The 25424-nt window shown below is 44.1% G+C and overlaps 1 protein-coding gene across 2 annotated transcripts in view; it reads right to left on the reverse strand.

Annotated features, from left to right (window-relative positions):
- Nucleotides 1-25424, reverse strand: part of LOC143820582 (uncharacterized) — a 104366-nt gene that overhangs the window by 6003 nt on the left and 72939 nt on the right. The window contains exons 4-5 of one of the 2 annotated variants that reach the window (XM_077303575.1): nt 13961-14089; nt 11042-12109 (exon numbers count right to left, since the gene is read on the reverse strand). In XM_077303575.1, coding sequence (XP_077159690.1) covers nt 13986-14089 — 104 coding nt within the window. In that variant the 3' untranslated portion in view covers nt 11042-12109; nt 13961-13985. Of the gene's footprint in view, nt 1-259; nt 366-11041; nt 12110-13960; nt 14090-25424 lie in introns of those variants that run through there. The other variant, XR_013225411.1, reaches the window with a different exon arrangement.

A 25424-nucleotide genomic window follows, 5' to 3' on the forward strand; every position in this document is an offset into this window, starting at 1 on the left:
TAGAAATCTCTAAATCCCTATATTGAAACTATCACAACCCAAGTTTGGGTGGAGGGCTCGGAAGTTTGTCAAATTTCAGAACTAAAACTGGAACTATTCAGAATACTCTGGAAAATGTTTTCACTTGCCCTGGAAAATAAAACCAAAAAAACCTCTGTCTGTATGTACCAGAATTTTTAGGCTTCTGTGCTATATTTAAATAATTTATTTCAGTGGAATCAAGAGACATTCAGAAATAGCACATCTATTTTAGCCATACCAGCATTCAGATTTTCCTGTTATCAGCTGGATGATGAAGGGACTTGATGGTGCTTTTGGATGTTCTGTGCTGTTCTCTACCGTTCTGCAAAGTTTGGCAGGAAAATCTGCAGAAGATAAGAGATGGAACAGACAAGTGGGATAAATTAACAGGCTGTTATTACCAAAGAAGGAAAAATTATTTGCATCAAATATTAAATAGCACTAATAAACGTCTGGCAGATGAGTTCCACAGCATATGGATAGTACTTGTAGCCACGCTCATCCAGGAAAATGAAAGCTGTAGAGTAGGTGATGGGAGATCTTTTACCAAGATGAATTAGAATTAATCACTCGATAAACAGCTGGGCAAAGTTGCATGCTTTTGAGCTGAATGACCCTGCTCAGATATATGACCTCTTCCCTTTCCTAAAGGGATTCTTCAAAGGGTGGATATGGGGGATGAGGCTCTGTGGTCACTCTCCCCATTCTTCCTTACAGTAGGGTGAGACAAATGTCAGATGATCTGGCAGTTATTAGAATGTGAGTCGAAGCCTTCTTTATTAAGTAATGTCAGGATATCCCAACCTGAATGCTCAGTTCTCCCTATGACTATTTATTTAAAACAGGTATATGTCTGCGTTTTTCAAAGGTACATCTTATCACCCAAGGTGGGTAACAATACTATAAAATAATCTGACAAAACAAACATTAAATCCACAGATTTAAAAAAATTATGCCCCCATCTACAGTGTACTCCTCTCTGAAATAACTGTTTTGCATTCTTACTGGAATGCCAGGAAAGCATGAATATCTCCATCTCTTCCCTGACTTCTTGGCAAGGGGGTGATGTGACTTGTTCGTGCTGTACATGTGAAAGTGTAAAGAATAAATGTGACAGGTATGTGCTTTCAAACAACTGCCCCCATCTAGTTCTCTGGAAACGGGCATCCCTTTCCTGCCCATTCTATTATCAAGGGCAAATCCAAGTATGTTTTTCTGTAATGTGTTTCTGTGTTTTGAGGCTAGTCAGGTGGTGATTTGAGAGGGCCTTTTCAGCCGTAACACCAAAATCATGGAACTGCCTCCCCAGGGATATTTAATTGTTCCCTTCCATCAGTATTTTCCACCAGCAGGTGACAACTTTTTTGCTTCATCTGGTGTTCCATCAATACCTCCTTCCGCCTTGTGTTTGAATGTTCTGCCTTCTGTTTTATGTGTGTATTTTAGATCCATTTAATTTTTTTTGGCCTCTGAAAATTCACTACACCATCCATGTTCTAAACTGAGAGATAGGCATCAGCCCCTTCTAAGCACTTTCAGTAATTATATGGTATGCTCGGTAATCCAATTTAAAAATAAGATATGTCGTACATACCCAAACCAATGTCCCAATAAACCCATGTTTCTATTTTCTTCCCCTTCCTGGAAAGTTAGTACCTTATTTAGTAAGTACTACCCTTCGACCAATGTCTGTCAATTTTGTTGTGTATACATAAGACAGCCTTTTTCAACCTTTGTTCATGGAGAAGCCCTTGAAATGGTTTTTCAGGCTTTGGGGATCCCCGGAAGTGATGTCATCTGGCCACGCCTCCCTGCCACACTCCCAGAAGTGACATGCCACCAAAAGTGACATCACCACCCATGTTAACAGGCAGGTTTGAGGAGGTCAGGGGTTGAGAGACAGTTTAAGGTGGAAGTAGGCATGCAGGCTCTGCCCCCTCCCAGGCACAGAAACCACGAGTGATCTCACTCATGTTTGGGAGTCCGGAGGGGGGAGCAATGGAAGTGGCCAAGTCCATTAAGGCAGGAGAAGAAAGGCCGCAGACCCCCACTGGGGTTCTTGCGGACCCCTAGGGGTGCACAGACCCCTGGTTGGGAATCTCTGGCCAAAGGCGTCACATACTTGAGTTAAAAAAAGTAGTTTCTTGTCTCTAAATCTTTGTATCTAGCTGTTACTTAGATGGATATGTTCTGAGAAATGGGAAGATTCTGATGTTGTACGACACCAAATGATTCAGCTGTTCTGCAAATGCATAGCTAAATACTTCTCTCTCTTTTCACTCACTTGAGCAGTTCCTTCTCCCCAAAATAACCCCTGAGTAAGAAAAAGCATTTATGAGAAATGTGACTAGAAAGACTAGGATAGATTATATGAACTTCTAACTGTTCTCTTGCAGGGGGCTCCCAGTGAATGTTTACGCCCGTTTGTTAATAACATACTTTTCTCCCAGTGAGGGGAGACAACAACATAATTCTCTCATTTCCCATGTTATCCTCATGAATACCATGATGTGTAAACGATTAGGCCGAGCAAAAGTAACCTGGCCCAAGGTCAACCAGTGAGTTTCATGTATTAGTGGGATTTCGAACCCAGATCTTCCAGTTCTGAAGTGGCATGGTGTGTGTGTGTGTGTGTGTGTGTAGGGGGGGGTCTAAGCTCAGCTCCTGCTCTTCTTTCCGGCCTGTATGAGGCAGAACTGCCACAGTAGTAGTAAAGGCAGCGGGAGGGAGCAAAAGGAGGTGCGGGTAATGGTGTAGGTGCGGGTAATTATGTCATTTCCAGGGGTGTGGTAGGTGTTGTGATCAGCTGGCATCATGTCCGGGTCTCCTAGAAGTCTGAAAAAATTATTTCAGGGGCTCCTCCATGGTCAGAAGGTTGAAAAGGGCTGCCTTAAACCATTAACTCTTGCTAATGAACTACTGGAAGAAATGCTAGTGCCAACATATTCTTGATATTCTGACAGCTGCTTGTTAAGGAAACAAGTCTGGTAAGTAATTGCAGATCTAAAGTACAACAGCCAGAAATTTATTAGTGCTATTAAGATGCACGCACAAGATTATCTGCCTTGAGTAACAGCGGCCTAATCATTCAGCTCTTCTTGTCGGTTACATCTTTATCCTCCACAAGTTAATCCTGCCAAATTTCTTTGCTACACTACATGTCACACAGTGTCCAAAAACCAACAATACCATTTTGCTAATCCTGTTTTATGAGCTTTTGTTGCCCTGTCTGGTCAATCCAATAGTTTTTCTAAAAAAAACACACAGGAGATTTTGCCAAGATCTCTTTCTCCTATATAGTTTCAATTAAATGGTTTAAGAGCCAAACATTGTATTTGGACATCTGCCAATGTCCTTCAGACACAGAATGTCAAGACACTTAATTAAAAAGGCCTCCAAATTCTTTCAGACACTACCCCCCCCCCATGTCATTCAGTCAGCTTGAACATATGAAGTGGAAATGTAAAAAATCAGTTCCAATCTCCCTCTTTTTTTAGTGCATTCACACAATAAAGGACTTGAGGTTGGTCAAGTCATGGCACATTCCCTACCCATTATCTTTTGAAGCAGATTAAACAAACATGTAAAGATGGTCTCATTAACAGTTCTTTTGTTGTCTTGTTTACCATTTAGTGGACTCATTAACATTAATTGTTAGACGAGGCACACATCAATGCTTTGTCAGGCCTGATCAACTGATGGCTGAGTAACACGGGAATCCGTCTTTCCAGGCAAGAGTTGTATGTTCAAACACGACAGTGAAAGATTTAAAATCTTCCGCTTCACAGCCCTGCCTGGCAATGTTTCCCAAATGAACATGGCCTCAATGCGCAACTCTTGAAAACAACAACAACTAAGGAGCAGAAGTGTTTGGAGGCCAATTCCAACGCCAGCCATCACCAAACTTGAAGCACAGAACGAAGGGATTGCTACATCTTCCATTTCCCTTCTCCAATGCAACCAGACGTACAGCACAATCCTAAAGGAGGAGGTGCAATCAGCACCGGGAGTCGACTGACCCCCCCCCCATTGCCTTAACTGGGATTTACAGTGGCATAAGGGCAGTTATGAGCCTCTTGTGGTGCAGGATGGTAAAGCAGCCGACATGCTGTCTGAAGCTCTGACCATGAGGCTGGGAGTCCAATCCCAGCAGCCGGCTCAAGCTTGACTCAGCCTTCCATCCTTCCGAGGTCGGTAAAATGAGTACCCAGTTTGCTGGGGGGTAAACGGTAATGACTGGGGAAGGCACTGGCAAACCACCCCGTATTGAGTCTGCCATGAAAACGCTGGAGGGCGTCACCCCAAGGGTCAGACATGACTCGGTGCTTGCACAGGGGATACCTTTACCTTTACCTTTAATAAACTTTAAGCTGTTTACAAATTCCAACTAAAACATGAAAACAATGACATCTAAGCTGACTCTCCACTGTGCCAGAGGGTCCTCTACGAAGGTAACATGGTCTCGCCTGGTAACAGATTTTCAGAGCAAGAAGTTATTTAACTTGATTTGGTTGAAAAAGATTTTCCCTTAAATATTCTCGAAGCGTCACACGTATTGCCGGAATATTTGCTTCAGTGAATAATTTGAAAAGGCTAAACCCAAGGCAAAGATGTCAAGTGGGTTAAAGAAGGAAGTATTAAATTCTTCCCAATTTCAGTTTTAGCAAAGTCTAACTATACTTCATGCCTCTAATATGAATAGGGATTAGGGTTGGGCACTTTGGAGTCCAAAGTGGCTGTTTCCGCCCGAAGCAGCCAGCGCTGTGGTTCAGTGCAGGGGGGAGGGGAGGCGCGGGCACTGGGACACCTGTCAGCACACATGTGCAGCCGCGAAGCTCTGGACCTGTGCGCCAGCACCTCACCTCCACCCCCCCATGCTGTGGCGCTGGCTGCTTCGGGCGGGAATGGCCACTTTGGATGCTGAAGTGCCCAACCCTGATAAAGGTAAAGGTAAAGGTATCCCCTGTGCAAGCACTGGGTCATGTCTGACCCTTGGGGTGACGCCCTCTAGCGTTTTCATGGCAGACTCAATACGGGGTGGTTTGCCAGTGCCTTCCCCAGTCATTACCATTTACCCCCCAGCAAGCTGGGTACTCATTTTACCGACCTCGGAAGGATGGAAGGCTGAGTCAACCTTGAGCCGGCTGCTGGGATTGAACTCCCAGCCTCATGGGCAAAGCTTTCAGACGGCTGCCTTACCACTCTGCGCCACAAGAGGCTCTTACAACCCTAATAGGGATAGTCATTATTTCAGATGTTTACTGTGCTCATTTCTTTCTCTGGTCGTGATTCCTTCGCTGTCCTGCAAACGCAGAAAATGTGTTATTTTAAGAAAGCTAATTCTGAAGGCACATGGCCGGCTTCTTCAGTAAAGTTTTTGCTGTAATTTGTATCGATTACCTTGCTTGGTTGCTAGGGCCCATGATGGATAACTATATTTCCTTATCTCATGCATCCTTTCTATTTCTGTGAGGAATTGTCAGTCTCTGAGCTGACTACCCCACTCTTGTCTTGTCTACTTAATATAGATTTATGCCCCTGGACACAGAGTACATCAGTTTGATGGTCTATCCATAGATCTAATAGCCAAGTGTGTGCCAATCTGTGGATCAGGACAGAAAACAGATGGTTCTGCAAAACTGGAGGATCCCCCCAGGTCTGCAGCAAAAACTGAAACCTTAAATCAATACACTGAGGAACTTTCCTCACAAAATAAAAGGCCATTGTCTGTGCAGGTCCAGAAAATGTAATCTCCTTCCTGCAGAACTGGCAGAGCATATCCAGGGGTCTGGCAATGTTGGCAGCTAAGTCTGGAAGCTGCTCCGAGCCCGGAGTGGCTTCCAGACACCGTAGCCATAGAGCTGCACCTGGATCTGCAGTGGGGGAATGGCTCTGAGCAAATACCGTAGCCAGGCCTAGAGGTGAGAGGGGAGGATAGGATTCCTCCTGTGAGTCTCGCGGGCCCCTACAAACTAAGAGCAGCCTCAGTGGCGCAAGAGGAGAACTAGGTAAAGGGGAGGGGGTAGCGAGCAAAGTGTGTGTGGGGGAAACAATGACAATAAGGGAGGGTTGTCAGGGAAGTGGAGGGGAGATTGATGGAGAAGAGATGGGAGGGGAGGAATGAGAGCCAGCAGGGCATTGTGGTTAGGGTACTGGACTAAGATCCGGGAAATCCAGATTCGAAACCCTGCTTGCTGGGTGACCTTGGGCCAGTCACATACTCTCAGTCTAACCAACCTCACAGGGTTGTTGTGTGGATAAAACAGGTGAAAGGAGAATGCCCCGAGCGACTTTGAGCCCCCGTTGGAGTGAAAGGTGGGATATAAATAAAATATATACCATATTTGCCTGCGTATAAGACGACCCCACCCAACATTTCCACTCAAAATACAGAGTTTGTTACATTACATTACAGTACTATGGGCCACTATGGGCAGCTATGTCTATCCCAGCTGAAGTGCACCCGGCGTATAGGACGACCCCCCCACTTGGAGGCATGTTTTTCAGGGGGGAAAAGTAGTCTTATACGCCAGCAATTACTGTATATGTTGACAGAAAAGCAGAGGGAGCAAAATGGAGAGGGAGGAGAATTGACAGAGAAGGGAAGGACTGCGAAACGGGAACAATTCTTAGTGAAGGGAAAGGGAAGGAAGCAAAGGCAGGGAAACGGGATGTCCCCTCCCTGCAAGTTCTTGTGAGTCTTCACTTATGCAGTACTGAAGGTCTGTATTGGTGTTTAGTTTGTATAATGGACACAATATGATGTAGTTGGACCTGGGTCAAGCAGAAATCCTCACTCAGCCCTCAGGTTCACCGAATGGCTTCCAGCCCATCCCTCCCATTAGAAGAAGAAGAAGAGTTGGTTCTTATATGCCGCTTTTCCCTACCCGAAGGAGGCTCAAAGCGGCTTACAGTCGCCTTCCCATTCCTTCCCATTAGGTACTGTCCATTAGGCCATAACTGTTTTATGGAGACTGACAGTACCCATCAGTTGTTTTCCAATACTGACTGGACAGTTGTTCCTGGCAATCTCATTAACAGAACTCTGTGGAAAGAGCCTAGTATCTTCCTCTGAATTTACAGTTTCCACTCTTAGCCAGTATGTCCTGTGACCACCGGCAGTCTTCTCCTTGATGTCAGATGGTTTTGCACATATGTGTCTAGATGTAACCAGGGATTTATGCTTTTGCCTCTTGCTTAACCTTTCATCCTCCAGCTCAAGTTAAAAAAAACAGTATGGTGAAAATAAAAATGTATTAAACCTTTCGCTAAAACTCTTGATGGCTAAATAAGGTGCTACCATTTCAATACTGTCCAGGTAGAGATGGTTGGTTCCATTGAATTTGGCATTTTTCCATGACCAAGCCTAGCCATACACTGCCCTAATAATTGGTGTCCTTATCTTTTCTAAAAAGAGAGAAACAAGGCCTGCAAGCGATGTTTCTCAGCCGCAGACTGGCCGTTTCAGGCAGCCGATCAATGGCCTTCTCTTTGAGTGCCAGAAAAGTCTGATCTAAGAAAATACACACAGCAGAATTGCAAAATGATGACCACTTCAAACCATCAACTCCTTTCCTTACAGCACCCGAGTCTAAAGGAAGATGCCCGGCATTTGCCAGCCATTCCATATTGGCTTTGCACGCATTTCACACTAATTATAATGTGGAACAATTAAGCTATTTGCTAAATTAGCAATTCTTGCCCTGTAGTTTCATGGCTGGGCAGAGGTCCACAGAGAGGGCTTTCCACGTTACCTCGGTGTGAATTTGTGCTGACGGAACAGTCCATTTGTCTTCACGTCTGTGGACAGCTATGCTTACCTAGCAGAATGTAAACATCTTTGAACTTTGCTTACTGGATAAAATGAAGCATTAGTTTCACACCGCATTTCCTCCTACAAGATCAATCATACATGTAGGCTAGACAGTGCATCCCTGTGTTTGTAACTAATCTCCCAAAGGCAGAACATGTCTCCATTGATTGGTTGTTCTATTTGTCCTCAGTCTTTGAGAGAAAAAGGAATTTTAAAAAGGCAAAAGAGATGTGGTAGCGTTGGGATAATAATCATTTGGGGATTTGTACAATACAGTGCACATGGAGAAAATCTATACCAATTGTATTTGGTCAGCTCATTCACTGATAGTTAGAATTGCTATTATGGTTCTCACAAGTAATCTGGGATTGTTACAGATGTGTGGGGAGCTCTTCGGTTTTGCCTCTGTCTCGATTTCAGCCCTGCAGAATCACACACTTTAGTTTTCAATGGAAAGCTTTCAATTTCTCCAATACAAGAGCATAAGAAGATCCCTGGTGGATCAGATATCTAGTCCGGCATACTGTTGTATACAGTGGGCCAACTACTTGCTTTGGAGGGCCAGCAAAAACAGGGCGTGCCTGCTTTACTACCACGTGCTACTATGTTTCGGAACAAGCCTTGGATTAACGTTACCATATCGCTAAGGTGTTGATAAACTCATTAGTGCAAAACTCTGAAATAGGCTGAATAGAAGCAGATTGATGCAGGGATTATAGTACAGTACAAATGTTTCAAATTTACCTGTGGGGGAAAAGGAAACAAAATCCAAAAGGACAAATAGCAGAAGATCAGATGGGGCTCCCCCCAGGAAGATAGGCTTCCACGCCGGTCCATTGGTGTGGTTAGTTGTTACATCCCCCCCTCCTAGCCACCCCTGCTGTCATGGGACTGTTAAGATAGAGCGTTACTATTTCCCATCGTACTCCAAAACTCTTACCACTACATCACTGTGCTTACAGGTAACTTGCTGGATATTATTGCAGCCAGCGGTAGTGAAGCCTTCCCAAAACCTGTCAACATGGTGAGTAGCAGCAATGCACGGCTTCTACACAAGCAGCACCGTCCACGAAGGAGTGGATGAGTGACATCTCGGCCTGACTGAAGGCCACAACCTCAAATAGTTGCAGGATTGATAATATATATTTGTTTTCCTTTGATTACAATTCATAGCATCAAAGGCTGGGGATGTTATTTCGAAGGCTGCAGCACTCTGTTTAAAAAAATTATTATATCGTTTTTTATCATTTTCCTACATGCCAACATTCAAACTACTGTAGCATATAATATACTTCTTAGCATTTTAATGAAAATGGATTTCCGGTTCAATAATACTACCCAATCACACAAGAGTATAAAACCATTATGTGTTAACAATAGATTGTAAAAAACAAATGTTCAGGGCGTTATTCATTTACATTTTGCTTTCACAAAACACCTATTCTATTTGGTGAGCTTCAAAAAAACACAACACTTTGAGTTCAAGATTTTTAAAATCACATGGTTTACCAAGCATTCTCAAGTCATAAAACACCAGCAGAGGCATATGCACATAAAAAGCAGTCCACCATACCCCCGCCATAGGCCTTCCCCCCCATACAGAATTAAAATAAAATACCCTTATTGTAAACGATATATATTAAACATACAGAATTTCTGCCACATTTGTTGGGAGAAAATATTTGCACCTCTCCAATAATGAGTTGGCTGGTGTCTTTGAAAAAACCCTGGCCAATTGGCAAGATTGCCTGCTCATTGTTTAGAGGAATTACTCACTAAATCAAGGGATAAATCACTGGGCTGAATCTTTCTGCATCTATTAATCAGCTCCCCATCCAGCAGCCTTGCAGCCACGTACAACGGTGGCGCTCCCCCTGGACTGTTGAGGCAGGGACATAAACTGAAATGACAGACTGCTCTTGAATATCATTAGGGAGCCTGGTTTCGGGCTCTTCTTTCTCTCACTGGCTCGAAGAGATGGGTCACTTTGAGCTAATAAATACCCTTTCATCTAACCCATATATCCAGAGGGGGCACCTTTTCAGTGGCTTTGTGCTGCTTTTATGAAGTTTGTTAGGTTTCTGCATTCCTGCAGAAGTCTATTAGCTGTCTGTCACACTTTGGTCTCTGTACAACGTGATAGGAGAGGCACCCCCACACACAAAAACCATTTATAGAATGACTGACACACTGGTGGGGAACAACAAAACAGGAAACAGCTTGAGCATAGCAGGAAATTGGACCGTAAGCCTCAAACAACAGCCACCTTTCCACAGGTGGACCGATGGAGAGAAATTAGCGGAATAATAATTTTTTCAGAATTGCTAAATTGTCACAGCCATCCAGTAGTGCTTGCTTTCCCAAGGTTCAGTCAGCTCTTGAAGGCAATTGCCTATAAAGTATTTACCCTGTTTTATTTATTTACTATTTACCGCTTTTCTCCCCAAAAAGGACACTCCCCCCCTTCATTTTGCCCTCACAATAACCCTGTAAAAATAGAGTCCACCTTTAAGACCAACAAAGATTTATTCAAGGCGTGAGCTTGCACTCAAGTGCATGTTGGTCTTGAAGGTGCTATTGGACTCCACGTCTGGAATAAGGTGGAATAAGGGAGACTGCGCTTCAATGGCTGGTCTCCTTCCTCCAGAACCGGACGCAGAGGGTTGCGATGGGGGAGAGTATGTCGAGCCCTTGTGAGCTCCCTTGTGGGGTTCCGCAGGGGGCGATACTCTCTCCCACACTTTTTAACATCTATATGCGCCCTCTAGCCCAGCTGGTCCGGGGCTATGGGCTGGGTTGCCACCAATATGTGGATGACACCCAGCTCTACTTCCTAATGGACGGCCGGCCGGACTCCACCCCGGATACATTTGCCAGCTGTTTGGAAGCGGTAGCTGGATGGCTCAGGCAGAGTCGCCTGAAACTCAACCCCTCCAAGACGGAGGTCCTGTGGCTGGGCAGGACCAGGAAGCGCGCCTCCCATGCCTGAACGGGGTGCAATTAACACCTGCACCAGTTGCCAGGAATTTGGGAGTGACATTTGATGCCTCCCTCTCTATGGAGGCTCAGGTCACCAATGTAGCTCGGACGGCATTTTTCCATCTTCGCCAAGCCCGGCTACTAGCGCCCTACCTGTCCTCGGAACACCTGGCCACAGTGATCCATGCAACGGTCACTTCCAGATTAGACTTCTGTAACTCGCTCTACGCGGGCCTTCCCTTGTCTTTGACTCAGAAGTTACAGCTGGTCCAAAATGCGGCTGCCAGGGTCCTCACTAGAACACCTTTGAGGGCCCACATTCAGCCGGTGCTTCGTCATCTGCACTGGTTACCAGTTTGTTTCCGAATCAGATTCAAGGTATTGGTATTGACCTTTAAGGCTATACGCGGCCTGGGTCCCGTCTACCTGCAGGACCGCTTGGTTGCTTATGCCCCCCGCAGGGCACTCCGCTCTGCGGGTATGAATTTACTGGTTGTCCCGGGCCCACGGGATGTTCGCCTGGCCTCGACCCGGGCCAGGGCCTTTTCAGTCCTGGCCCCAACCTGGTGGAACGAGCTCCCAGAAGAGCTAAGGGCCCTGCAGGATCTACCAGCTTTCCGCAGGGCCTGTAAGACGGAGCTCTTCCGCCAGGCATATGGTTGAGGCCAGGGCAGCTCTCCCACTAATCCATCAGAGGATCCCCTCCAATATTGAGATCTCTAACACCGAGATCATGGTTAGATGTATTGTATTGGTGCCACCCTCTTCTGAACATTATTCTCTCCACCAGGCTGAACTAAGATCAGAATTGTGACCACCGCCGCTATATGTTATGTGATATGTGATATGTAACTTTTAATTGGGGTTTTAATGGGGATTTTATTGTGTTTAACTATTTATGTTGTAAACCGCCCTGAGACCTATTGGGAGAAGGGCGGTCTAAAAATTAAATAATAATAATAATAATAGTAGTAGAGGAAACCCTGAAATAAATTTTCAGGCTTCAAGGAGCCCTGTAGGTGATGTCGGCTGGTGACAGTGATGTCAAAGTTCACACTGTAATTATGAGAGAAGGGAGGGAAATCTCGCTGGAAGCAATATGGTTGCAACTGAATAATATCTGGATTATCTTCTTCTTCCAGGTGCATAAAGAGAATCAGTTTGGCGTCATGGTTAAGAGCAGCAGTCTTTAATCTGGAGAACTGGGTTTGATTCCCTACTTCTCCACGTGCAGCCAGCAGAGAGACTTTGGGCCAGTCACAGTTCCTTCAGATTTCTCTCAGCCTCACAGGCTGCCTGTAGATGGGGAGAGGAAGGGTAGGCAATGGTGAGCTGCTTTGAGACTCCTTCAGGTAGTAAAAAGCGGGTTACAAAAAACAACATCGTTCTTCTTCTAAATCCCAGGCATGGCTACAGGTCGAGCCAAGGGCTCTTGTTTATTATTTTATTTCTTAGATTTATATACCACCCTCCCTTGAGGCTCAGGACGGTTTCCATAGAACATGTGAGTAGACAATGACTTGGGTCCTATTACACAGCCTCATCTTTCAGAATCAGTCAGGGATGTCTATTTATTCTGTTTCATTGTATTAATTACTTTGCATTTGGTATCTCTCTGTGAGCTACTATGGCTCCCTTTGGGGAGAAAAGTGGCATACAAATACAATAAATAGGCTAACGTGGACTAGGAAATTGCATTCAGGAGGGGAAAAAAACAAGCAGGGAATCTTGGATTTCTGTAATAAACCTCATCATCTATGTTTATGCTATCGCAGTGCAAAGTCAAGGAATCAACCCATTGCAGGGATAATGCTGTAATATTTTTGTTTGGCCAACAAAAGAACTGACCATGCAAATCATTTAGAGATTTTCTTCAGAAGCTGAAAACTTGACCCAAGCCCCAAGCTGTCGCTGGAATGTTATGAGCAAAACACTGGTGGCTTTTAAACACCTTCAGAAGGCCAAAGTCACCCAGCCTCCAGGAGACGAGGCTTGCAAAGAGCCGTTTTAATGCTTTCAATATAATTAACAATAAAAGTGTTGTTCTATCTGCTGCCTCCAGCTTTGGCGGTGGTTCATTTTCCATGGCGTTTACCATTAGCAGTGAGGTGTTCACCCCAGGGAAGATAAATGTTCTATGGGAAGACACAAACAACAAAATACTGGCCGGATTCTTTTAGTCTTCAGTGTGCAATGTTCTTTCCTTCCTCACCGTCAGAAGAGGGAGATATACGGACAGACTTTCAATGCATTTCAGCAAAAATAATGGGAATTCTTAGCAGTTAATGTGTCTGGGCACTTGGCTCGACACAAAGGCTAAATGTACAGATTTTGAATTTGCAGGGATGAGATAGAGGGAGCATGAATGTGCACACATGGCCCTCTTTAGTGGTGATGGCAGTGCCCTGGGCAAATGATAGCTTGGATCCTACAGAAAATTTTTGCTGGGGAAAGGCATGTTTTTTCACTGTAGCAGGATTTTTTCCCCCTGACTGCTGCAGGTCTTGGGGGGCAGGGGTCAGAGGTCTGCAGGAGGAAGGGGTGGGGCAAATCAGGGGAAATCACTTCCCTTCCCTCAGCAGAAATGTTCTGCTGGATCCAATCCAATAGTGACATTTTTCTTTTAATGAGATTTTGTTATTGTTTTATCGGTCACTCTCTCCAAGGAGCTCAGGACAAGGGGAATGGGTTTCCTATCATTTTGTCCCCGCAACAAGCCCATGAAAGCAATTCCACTGGGAGAGGGAGGCTGGTCCACAGGAAGACTCATGGCTGTTCACTAAGTCCAATCTAACATACCGTATTATGAGGTGAGCTGCTTTTATTAACAGTGACCACACTCCAACCAAGGTGTGTGGGGTAGACAGAGAAGAAGGATGTATGTTGCTATGTACCACCTTGGGTGCAATCAGCAGAGAGGCTACTTTACATAAATCTTTTTAATAACAACAAGCTCTGCTGGAGAAAGGAGTCACGTTTTCAAGTGAAAAGCCGTTTCAACCGTGGAACTGGCTGTGCAGCAAACTCAGATGGGAAAACAACTCCAGTCTGTTTTCTCCTTTTCACATATATTGCTTCACTGCACCATTGTCTATAAAAATTAAAAAGGGCATCTCTGCCTCATGACAAGAGCATCAACAGAGATACCTCAGACCCGCCTTTGAATCAGCTGTTATCGGATGGGATCTGCTTTGGGGAGGCGTGTCTGTGGATCCCGAACCGTCTCCATGATGTAAGATATATGCTTCCACTGAAAAGCCAAGTCACAAAAGCAAGCTGGGGAAAGAACGGGTGCTCAGTTAATAGATGCGCATAATTGCTAGGTTACAATATTCCTTGATGGGGAATTTTGACAGTCAGTTCTCAACGGCATCATCACAAAGACGCCCAGCGGGCTCAGCGCTTGTATGAATTTCATCGGACTTCTCTGCATTTATCGGCTATAATTTTAAAAGTTCCCAAATATTTCAAGATCTCAAGCGTGCATTTCATTGTTTCACTGTGTCAAAGGGAAGTGCATAGGCAAAAGAGCAAGTGTTGATATTTCCCCTTTGTTTCAGCTATCTGCTCTCAGACTAATGGAGAATAAATGGCAAGGGAGCTAAACAGAACAGGGTAAAGGAGCATGCTACAGTCTGGGGCGTGGGGGAGGGAGGGAGAGCTGTAATTACCTTCATGTGTACAGGAAGGTATTAGAGAAATGAAAGGGAGATTGGCATGCTAAAAGCTAATTTACGCTCCACCCAATGAGGCAAAGAGAAGCAAAGATGCTACAAGAAACCAGCTGGCACGGACAGCATTCTGAAGACAGGGACGTATTCCAAAGGGCACATTGTGCTCTACAGCCACACGGTTAATTTTATTCTTCGTCCTATTTGAGTCCCTTCTGTTTGCATTAGGCCGCCCATCCATCCTTAATTTGCCCAAGTGAATGCAAATCAGATCTCCCCTCCCCAACTTTTCAATATACATACAGGTAAACTCTACTGCAGTACAGAAGTGGTGGGGACTGGGACGGACATCTGAGAGTGACATGCTTTGAGATGTACAGATTTGTAAATGTCTAAAGGATTGTAAATGTCTAGGATTGCTTTCTGAATTATACAATTTGCATCTGTGCTGCAAATCTCTCTACGAGCATCAGTAACTCTTTTCTCCTCTGTGAGAGGCTACAGACAGTAAGTGGTTATTTGGATCATTCTGAACTGGAAAATAGAGTCTTCACTGGAATGCATATGTGGGGGGGGGGGGAGATAGCTAACCACAGTCTTTAGGTTGGCTCAAATGTGCTGATGGTTTTCTACATTCACATGGACCTGCATACCCTGAAGCTGCCTTATACCGTCAAGCCACTGGTCTGTCAGGGTTCGTATTTGTCTACTCTGGTGGACAGTTTTCTCTCCAGGGTCTACAGGTCTTTCATGTCACCTTAAACTACCTGATCCTCTTGATTAGAAATGGTGGGAATTGAACCTGGGACTTTTTACGTGGAAAACAAAATGCTCTATTGCTGAGGCCAGGCCAAATTCAGACCTTTCACCCCAACAGTGCTTATGAACCACCAGTATGGGTCACTTTATAGCGGTGTACAAATGAAGCCTTAATTCATCCATAGATTCTGAAATCCCAGGAACATGTAAAATAGGAATAATGAAAGCAAAAGCAGAAGCCATATAACACCTTTCATTAGGACCAACCCAAATGTGTGTGTGTGTTTTAAAGAGGCAGGGATATGTGGGGGAAATATGATTTTGTAGATTGACCAAAAGGAAAAAAAATGACCTGTTGAAGACTGGACTTCTGAAAACAGTTAAGAATCAATAAAAGAGGGAAAGTGAACCTGTTCACAACTCCAGCACTCCTAAAAAGTTGAAGAGGTGAGGTTAAGATTTCTAAACAGTTCCCCTTTCCTCCCACAATTCTTTGAAGGGCCTAGTTGATGAATATTGCATTCTTAAAATTATTCTGGCCCGTTTTGGGTAATTACAGATACACAGAATGTTTTCCAACATTAAAAATTAACTAATTTAGCAAATCTTAATCACAGAAACATTCAAGACTAGCCTACAGCGTTTTCAGCACACAATTAGCTTGATTTTCTAAACTCTCCTCTGGCTTGTTAACAAAAAAGAGCAATGAGGACATAACTATGCAAAACACAAATACATGGCAGGGCTGCAACTTTGCGATAGGCTTAATAAAGTAAACCTTCCAATAAGGTAGGGATGTTCTATATTCAGAACAGGTAACAGGTTAAATGAAATCCAACAACCAAAGTTCTGTATTAATAGCTAGCAAAGGTAATAAGGAAAATAAAGTCATTTCTGTTTTGGGAGAAAAGACGGGCAAAAAATGGGAATTAACTTGCTCTACAATTAATTTCTTAAATTAACCATAGTCAATTTCCTCATCTGGCCATTGACAACATACTTTTAACTGATCCAAGTAGGAATATGTCCATTCTGTTCCACCCCCTGAGAAGGCAGTTCCATTTGCTTCTAAGTTTTTATGGGATTTTAGCGATGTTTTATTGTATGTTTTATGGGATGTAATCCATCACGAGCTAGCTATGCTGGGAGTGGTGGTATAAAAATGCAATAAATAAATAAACAAATAAATAAACAGATAAATAAACAGATAAAGTCATGCATTGCTATCTAAATCTCCTAGGAAGATTCAAAGAAAATCCATGCATATTCAGGCAGGTATGTAAAGTTGTCCAACGTCAGACTTGTTGAATGTCAGGCATGTCATGAGCAGCGCCAGTGTTAGCTCCAGGTAAAATGGTGACGGCAAATCAAACTGGAGGCAGGAAACCCAGGACATTTTGAGTAAGCGCGATCATTCTGCTCAGTGGGAATGGGACTGAGGCCTATACCGCCATGCAGAGTATGTATTATCTTGCTCTCACTGTGTTTTATTTATATAATGCCATTTTTTGCATTGCTTAACATGTCACGTTTAACTTCGGTTTTTATTCAGATTTCTGTAATCCTCGTCATGTTAAATTGCTTATTAGATGTCTCATCCTACTGAATGCATTGGCTTACCTTGCGTAATGTGCCTTGTGTCTCAGTGATAAAGACAAAAGGCAGACTATAAATAACATAAATAATAATGGATAATAAATAAATGTAAGTCTCCCCTTCCCTGCCATCTTCTGCGAAACAAAAAGACCCAAACAAACAAGGAAAAAGACCCATAAAACTACTAATGAGCAAAGCATCTAAAGCAGCCTTTCTCGACTTTTTTACTGTTGAGGAACCCCTGAAATATTCTTCAGGCTTCAAGAACCCCCAGAAATGGTGCGATCATGCAGAATATAGTTAGGAAGCAGAGCTGTGGACATGCCCACCCAGGGGTCCGCCCCTTCCTACCCCCTCCAGGCCCATCACTGGCCATTTTGGAGGGAGGGGTGGGGCAACATGACCATATATGGTCATAAAGGTAAAGGCATCCCCTGTGCAAGCACTGGGTCATGTCTGACCCTTGGGGTGATGCTCTCCAGCGTTTTCTTGGCAGACTCAATATGGGGTGGTTTGCCAGTGCCTTCCCCAGTCATTTACCCCCCAGCAAGCTGGGTACTCGTTTTACTGGCCTTGGAAGGATGGAAGGCTGAGTCAACCTTGAATATATGGTCATATCACCTGATAAATGCTTAACAAATATAAAAATTATATACAAAATACACACTACCATTCATTCAGGAAACCCTTCCAGGGCTGTTAAGAAACCCCAGGGTTTCATAAAACCCTGGTTGAGAAAGCCTGAATTAAAGTAAAGAGCTATAAATAACTATTGTGATTTTAATAACTCTCCAGCATTAAAACTCCATCTGGAATAAAATTGGCTCTCTAATTTGTCTTCATGACACTGTTCAGCCTTCCGTGTAGCCACCCAACCGGTCATTAATTGAAGATACGGAATTTCATTTCAGAAGGAATCTTCTGCACTCTCTTCCTTTTCCTGCAGCGCAGCTCACTTTTGCTATCAATCCCTTGCTGTTTGATGGTGTAGTCAAACTGTGGTCCTCCAGATGTCCATGGACTACAATTCCCATGAGCCCCTGCCAGCATTGGCTGGCAGGGGCTCATGGGAATTGTAGTCCACTGACATCTGGAGGGCCGCAGTTTGAATACCCCTGGTGTAAAGTCACAACAAAATAAACCATTTGCCTCTCCCTTAGGAAAATGTGAGGAGGCCAATGTATTTTTAAAAATAATTAGCTGGATCACAAGAACATTTCCTGTAGTATCACGTGCCCAAGGCACTCTGGGCTTGTGCGTTATAAAAGGGACACAGAAGAAAAAGTTGAACCATACAACTGATTGTACAATATCAAAAATCATACATTACTGGGCAAATCGGGCAGAGAATATTTCTCCCCAACATCCTCTTAATTATAATTTTCAAGGCATTCTCTATAAAATATCATAATCCTGACTTCAAACATTTTATATTGTATTTTGCAGCCAGCTCATTAAATTTTGTTACAGCTACACATTCCATGTTACACTAGAACTGTGTTTCTTGAAACACACCTCACTGGTCTGAGTGCACAAAATTGGTCTTCATCACCAGATTGCACTGGCTTTCCAAATAAACCTTGCAACGTATAGCCCTATGCCAGTGCACCCTCTGGGTGTACTACAGATGAAGGCATCTGGAATTCTGTTCTCCTACTCCTTTCAGCCCTGTATACACCTATGCACATGCACCCGCCCCCCGCCCGCCATGCAACTCAGGGGACTTTTACAGCACAGAATGAAGGCTGGTTGTTTTAACGGGCAAAAGGCATCTCCCCCATGAGGGCACGTCCAATCCTTTGGGAGCACCTAAGCTAGTTCTTTAGATTAGAGACCAGTAGCTCCTTTAAGACCAACAAAGATTTATTCAGGGCGTGAGCTTTCGAGTGCAAGCACACGAAGAGTGCTTGATACCCATTTGTATCTATAGTTCTTTAGATCTTAGCCATTAAACCAGTTCCATTACTTCAGCTGTCTTAATTTGTGCTTTTTTCTAAAAGCAGCAGCTTTGCACATGGATGAGTGCCTGATGGTGTCTGTCGTTCACTAATTTGTGGAGCCAGGCCCATCTTAAGAACACCAGCCACAGAAGTCCATAACAAAATAAAACCCAAGCCAGTGAATTTCAGCTGCAGCAATGCCCTCCAATCTCCACGTCTTAGAGGGGCCCCTTTTCGTCTCAATGGAGCTGGCTGATCTGATTCACAGAGCTGCAAGGTTCATTTAAATGAATGGAGCAGACCTTGTCAGTACGTGAGCTCCGGAACTCACAAGAAAAGCACGGGATCGCAGGGGTAGGGTATGCTTTGTGTGACAAAGCAGAGCATCTCCGCTCCGAAGACATCATATCGGCTAATTGCAGCAACGTCTTCATTTCCTTGCCACTTCGGCTCCACGCTGACATTGTCATCTGTGTCGATGTCAGCAAATTTTCTGCTCTGACACTTCCTTTCCAGTGGAAGAACAGATGCGTGATCAGATGGCATCGAGTGGTGCTTTACCTCTTCACAGCGCTATTGACTCATCACGGAGAACAGGGTTCATTAAAAGCCATTGTCTTGCGCCTTCCTCTAACCACAGGGAGACCGGCACGCATGGGTTTATCACTTGAAACACAAGAATTCCAAACAGCACGCACACAGATGTGCTTTTGAAGTTGCATTGCCTAGATGTTGGGGAACGAAACCACAAACGAGGGAACAAAGTCACCCAACCTGCGTGCCCAAGTTAGGAACCTAAAAGCTTGAGCAGCAGCAGAATAGGTATAAGTATTTAAAAAATTACAATGCAAATATTTATTACAATCCATGTGCACATATAAAACTTAAAAACATCAATGTGTATCACACGCTATTGCACAAATCCAAAACATTTTGACACATGGATAAATGACTAAATAAGAGCTCCCACGCTAATGAAAAATATCCAAATATATTTCTTAGAGCCTCCCAATTAAAATGGACACATGAGAATACACTTGGGCACAGAGAGGGCATCTACAAGGATGGCATTTTGAAGAATAAATATTTTAATTGGAGGGCCAAGAGATATATTTGGATACTTTTCATTGGTGTGGGAGCCAATAGTGTGGGACTAATGTTTACCACCTTATAGTCCCTATTACATCACATGAGTGCACTTAAAATATTAGACCACTGAAGAAGACCCCAAGGGGGGACGGGGTGAAACACATTTGGTTATTTGGTCATTTATCCATGTGTCAAAAGGTTTTGGATTTGTGCAACAGAGCAACATATACATTGATGTTTTTAAGTTTTATATGTGCACATGTTTTGTAATAAATATTTGCATTTTAATTTTTTTATAGTTCTACCTATTCTGCTGCTGCTCAACCTTTAGGCTCCTGAACGGGTGTTGTAGAAGCCAATGTGGGGAAGAAGAACAGCCTGCTGTGACACATGGACTACTGCAAATCAAATTCTACCGGTGTTAGAATAATGCTAGTTGCCCCCATTAGGGCAACCTCCTGCATGGGAATGAGAGGAGCCTCGGTACTGGAGCTTGTCTCAGCTGGCTGCCTCGTGGCAGGTTCTGCCGTGAGTGCCAACAGTGCTGAAAGGAATGGCACAAGGCTTTCAGCGGGTAAAGAAAGCGATCAGCAGCGGAATAGGCAACAGGAGGTTTAGGAGAGAAACCCTGCTGAATGTTGGCTCCACTGCTATATAAACAGCGTTTTGGCACAAGTTACTAGGGCTGCTCAGCTGCAGAGAACCTCCTTTGCAAATCTGTGCAGGAATTTTGTGTTGCTACTGGACAGAGGATTGGATCCAGCCACTCTTTTCACACAATCTCAGACTAAATCCTCTCCTTACTGGGGCTCCTGTCTGATGTGACATCTCTCCACGTAGGCCCCATGATGCTCAGAACAGCTTCCTTGGTGGTCCCTTTTTTCACCAGAGGAAAAGTGCAGGGGTGCCATTCCAGAGGTTCCAAATTCAGCTGCAGTGTCAATTAGTTTTAAAAAATGAATGCAAAAAAAAAAAAAAAGCATATTAAAAACCAAAGTATAAAATCGTATTGGGGAAGTACCTGACAACGGCAACCATATAATTCGTGACGTTGTATTAACCCCCCTTCCTAGGTTACACAAAAAATGCGGGGCCAAAAATAATCTCGCATTAATATAGTTTAAATCAGTTCAATACAAAACCATCAATGACCAGTGTGTGCATTCCTCCTTTGTTTGGACACACTTGCTCTATTGATTGCCAGGCAATATCACAAAGCCCCAGAACAGCTTCTGCTGTGTTTATCTTGGTTGCAATGGCCCAAGCTAATTACAACTGTGTTTCAATGGAATTTCTTTCTCTTGGATTTGGTACAATCCTTCCGGCGTTGGATGAAGATGTTTTGTCCTTCCTCCCTAGCATCACATTCAATCATATACTTCGTCAGACAACAATAAAAGCTTCATTTATAATTTGAATTCTTGGGGTGGGGAACTGATCTGACTCTTCTTAGTGGCAGCAGTATATTATTCAAATGGACTAGAATATTTTGTGTATGGTTACATATTTGCTTTCTGACCATGCAGCTTAGGCGGTGGGAAGGAGAACGAGAAGCCTGGTGCATGCGGAAGGCGCACTGCATCGCATTATGTTTGGCACAATGGAGCGCCTCGCCACCCACCTCGTCAAGGAAACCCAGTTAACAGCCGCGGAGAAGCGCTCTCTCAACATCTTTGGAAGTGCAACTTTTATAGCTATCACCGTTTATGTTTCTCAAGGCAGTCTGGGGTAAGAATTGTTGGGGCGGTGTCTCACTGACAGACCATCTGGTTTGCATGCTGAGAATTTCAGGCTCAATCTCTGGCACTCCCAGTTAAAAGGATCTGGTAGGAGATGAGGTGACAGAGCTCTATCAGAGAGCTTGATGCACCAGTGGTCCACCTCTCAATGAGGTGGCTTCTTGTAACTCAGGGTTAGTCAAACTGCAGCCCTCCAGATGTCCATGGGCTACAATTCCCATGAGTCCCTGCCAGCGAATGCTGGCAGGGGCTCATGGGAATTGTAGCCCATGGACATTTGGAGGGCCGCAGTTTGACTAACCCTGATGTAACTGAAGACTGGAATTATAGCTCATCTCCCGGCGACAGAAATTATTTCCCCTGGAGAAAAGGGCTGCTTTGGAGGGTGGACTCCACAGCATTATGCTCCACTGAGTCCCTCCCTGTTCCAAATCCCACCCACTCCCGGCACTACCCCCAAAAGTCTCCGAGTATTTCCTCACCCAGAGCTGGCAACCCTAATCAGGGGCTCCTACCAGGAGAGGTGGCCCTTCAGATACAGCTACTCTGGCAGCTGAAACAACTCCTTCCTGAGCTCAATTTCTTCTCCATTCATGCCCTTTATTCCTTTAATGTTTAGACCTCCTCCCCCCACACTCAGGGGTGTCCTTGAGCCGGCAGAACAGAACCCAAGCCTATATACGCCCCTGCGTGTATATTTAGTCCCAGCACAAACCAACAGGCCTGGCCTGTGTGATACATTTGATGAAGCTACACAATTAAAAATAACATTCAGCACCCCTGCCCCCCCCCACTCCAGCTTCTACTGCTGCAGCTTAGAATATTTTTGCTTGGCAGTGGGCATGTATATTTTCTATTTTTATTTCCTTTATTTCAATAGAGTTAGGTTACTAAGCAACAGAAGCCATTCTGCGCTATTGGTTAATAGCTATACTGTATTTCACATAATCAGTTTGTATATTTGGGCAAATTGTCCAAGGAGAAAAGAAAGACAGCACAGACTGCTGCCTTTTGGACACCAATTGCTTCTGAACTGTGTAACCAGCTGTCCCTACTTAGGCGCAGAAAGCACTCGGGTACCATTCAGCTTGCAATTTCGAGAGGCTGCCTTCCCCATGAAAGGAAAATGACAGTTTCCCCAAAACAGTTCCCTCCATAAAAAGCGGCTTGATCACTTAAAATTTCTAAAGATATACCATTCAGAAAAACACACAGCAACAATCATGCAATCACAGCGGGACGGGGGCTTGGAGGGGGGGGGGGAGCTGATGGAAAAAAACTGCTTTGAGCTTATGAGAAAAGTCGGGCTGAATGAAAGAAGACCTAAGAACGAAGAGGAGCAAAGCAGCAGGCAGGAGTGATGCTTGTACTGAGAAAACACTGAGAAGACCCTCTTCCATAATCAGGCGCTGTTCAAGAGGATGCTTCTTCTTAGCTGTTGTTTGCAAAACAAAACAAAACAAACCCAAACCCTTTTAAATTTCAAAACTGCCCAGCCAGCCTGATGGTTTGTTTTGTGATTGCTTCTAACGGCTTTGGGTTGTAAGCAATAAATGCCATTGTGTGTGTGTGTGTGTGTTCCCTTCCATGTGTCCATCACAATGCAGCTCACCCCAGAAGCAGCAGCAGGATTTTACTACTGTTTAATGAAGTGGTTTTGTGGATCAGTGGAAGAGCATCTTCTCCTTTGCATGCAGGAGGTCCCAGGTTCGATCTTCTGCATCTCCAGGACCAGGTAGTCGGTGACATGAAAGACCCCTGCCTGAGATGCTGGAGAGTCACAATAGCAACCTCAACAGACCAATAACTTTGTATAAGGCAGATTCCTGTGTGTCCCATAGAATGCTTGAGAGACATAGCAGACAGCTCTAAGTGTGACATAGCCACTTCACAGCATGTTAGATGGGCAAAGCAGGTGGAGAGGCACAGACAGAGAAGGTTTGGTACACTACCTGCCCTCCCCTCCCACCCCGTGGAAGATAAGACACTATTTCGTTGCTATTAGCTGAAAGGCAGGATGTGAGTTTGTGTGTGTGTGTGTGTGTGTGTGTGTGTGTGTGGGCGGGGAGATGTTCAGGATTTTACCCTTCCTTCCCGCAATAGGCAGCCCACCCACCTTACAGACATAACACGGAGGATATTTATATTGCATATCCTAAAGTTTAGACATGATGCGTCTCCCATCCCTGTATGGTAAAACACATTCACTCTCACACTCCCCAAACCAGATGAGATGCAACAAACAACAGAGACGAAAGGATCAGATGATCGATGAGAACTACTGATCCAGGGCCTAAGATCTCTCTACATCTGTAATTTCATGTCAAAGCATTAAGTGGATGACCCCTTTTCTTGACATGGATTCCCTAATCTTCCCGCCTGCTAGGGGGGAAGACAGGCCATTGTCCCTGTTTGTGGGTGGGAGTAGGGTTTCCTTTTTTAAAAATATGACTGAAATCCATAGGCCAGTGGGAAGAAATCGTACGCTTACATTTTTTCTGGTGCTTGAGGCAGAGTCTGCTATGGGAAGTCACCTGGACTGGGAGAAAAGTTTGAAAGGAATGGAGTGCGGGATGATAAGGTGTGCGTGGCAGCGGGGTGTTCAACTGCCCTTGCTGGCATATTGCATTTTTAAAGGAGAAAAACTCACTCCATTTTTGAAGTTGCTGGAAAAGGAGCTAGCTGCCTCCTCAGCTAATTCAGTGCCCCTTTGGATCCAGGAACAGGTTTTTTTGCCTAAAATTTAAAGGGAGGCTCACTTAGCAAAGGACTTTCTAATGTCATCAAGTTAGGGTGTCAGGAAAGGAAAAGCCAGAACTGTCTTTCCTGTGGAAAAGTCTATCAGACTTATTTCCTAATAGAGCTAGCCTTAAAACAAGCCCACCCCCAAACAAACTCTGCTTTTTAAAATGATATATGACTCCTCTCTGACTCGACCTTTCTTTTGCATCTAGCGATCATGCAGTGCTGCTAGTACATTGGAAATAAATATGCATTCAGAATTGCAGGGTTTAATCACACCCAATTAGACAGAATGACTCTTCACTTTTTCCCCATTTTACCCAAAGCCAAGCGTATCTGTTCTTTTAACTTCCCTGCCTTCTGCGAACGTCTTCGTCCCCCAGCTCTCTGTTCAATCATGTTCACTTTCAATCACTCATCCAAAAAAAAGAAAACAATCGTATCCTGTGATTTCAAACTTTGAGCAGCTTGTGGTTCTTCCATGAGGAGGACAGCTTAATTTTAAAGCCTATTAATTAGATACCCATGGAAATGAGCAGCAATGTTTTCACTCAAAGCTAAGGTGACAAGACACCATTGATCAGGGGGGTTCCTGATTAAAATTTTGGTCTGTATGGAGCAACAAAAAGTTTCATAGAATGCATAGAACACAAAAATAGTATTGTAATATATATATATTTAATTTCAACATAAGTACAATTTGCCAGGCGCCCCCAGATGTCCCTCCAAAAGTGGGACAATCTGGTCACCTTACTCAAAGCAAATATTGTAAAGTAAATGGATTCGATCCAACATCTCCCTTTGGTAAAGTGAGGAGTCTTCCATCAATGGAGCATGCCTCTTCAGTTAATGGAATCACTGCATCCAACCCAGTTATTTTGGTTATATTTGCAAATAAAGTCCCCAGCTTTTCCCAGAAAGGACTGTTAATACTGTAGAAAGCAATACAACAGGGGATGATTCTGTTCCAACTGGGTGGCTCTCTTTTAAGTTTTTCCTTTCTGTAATTAATGGGCTAGATTTCAAGCAAAGTTAAACATTTCTTTTTTAATAAATCAGTATTTTTTCCTGTAAA

The sequence above is a fragment of the Paroedura picta genome, chromosome 11 (assembly GCF_049243985.1).
Source record: "Paroedura picta isolate Pp20150507F chromosome 11, Ppicta_v3.0, whole genome shotgun sequence".
Lineage (NCBI taxonomy): Eukaryota > Metazoa > Chordata > Lepidosauria > Squamata > Gekkonidae > Paroedura > Paroedura picta.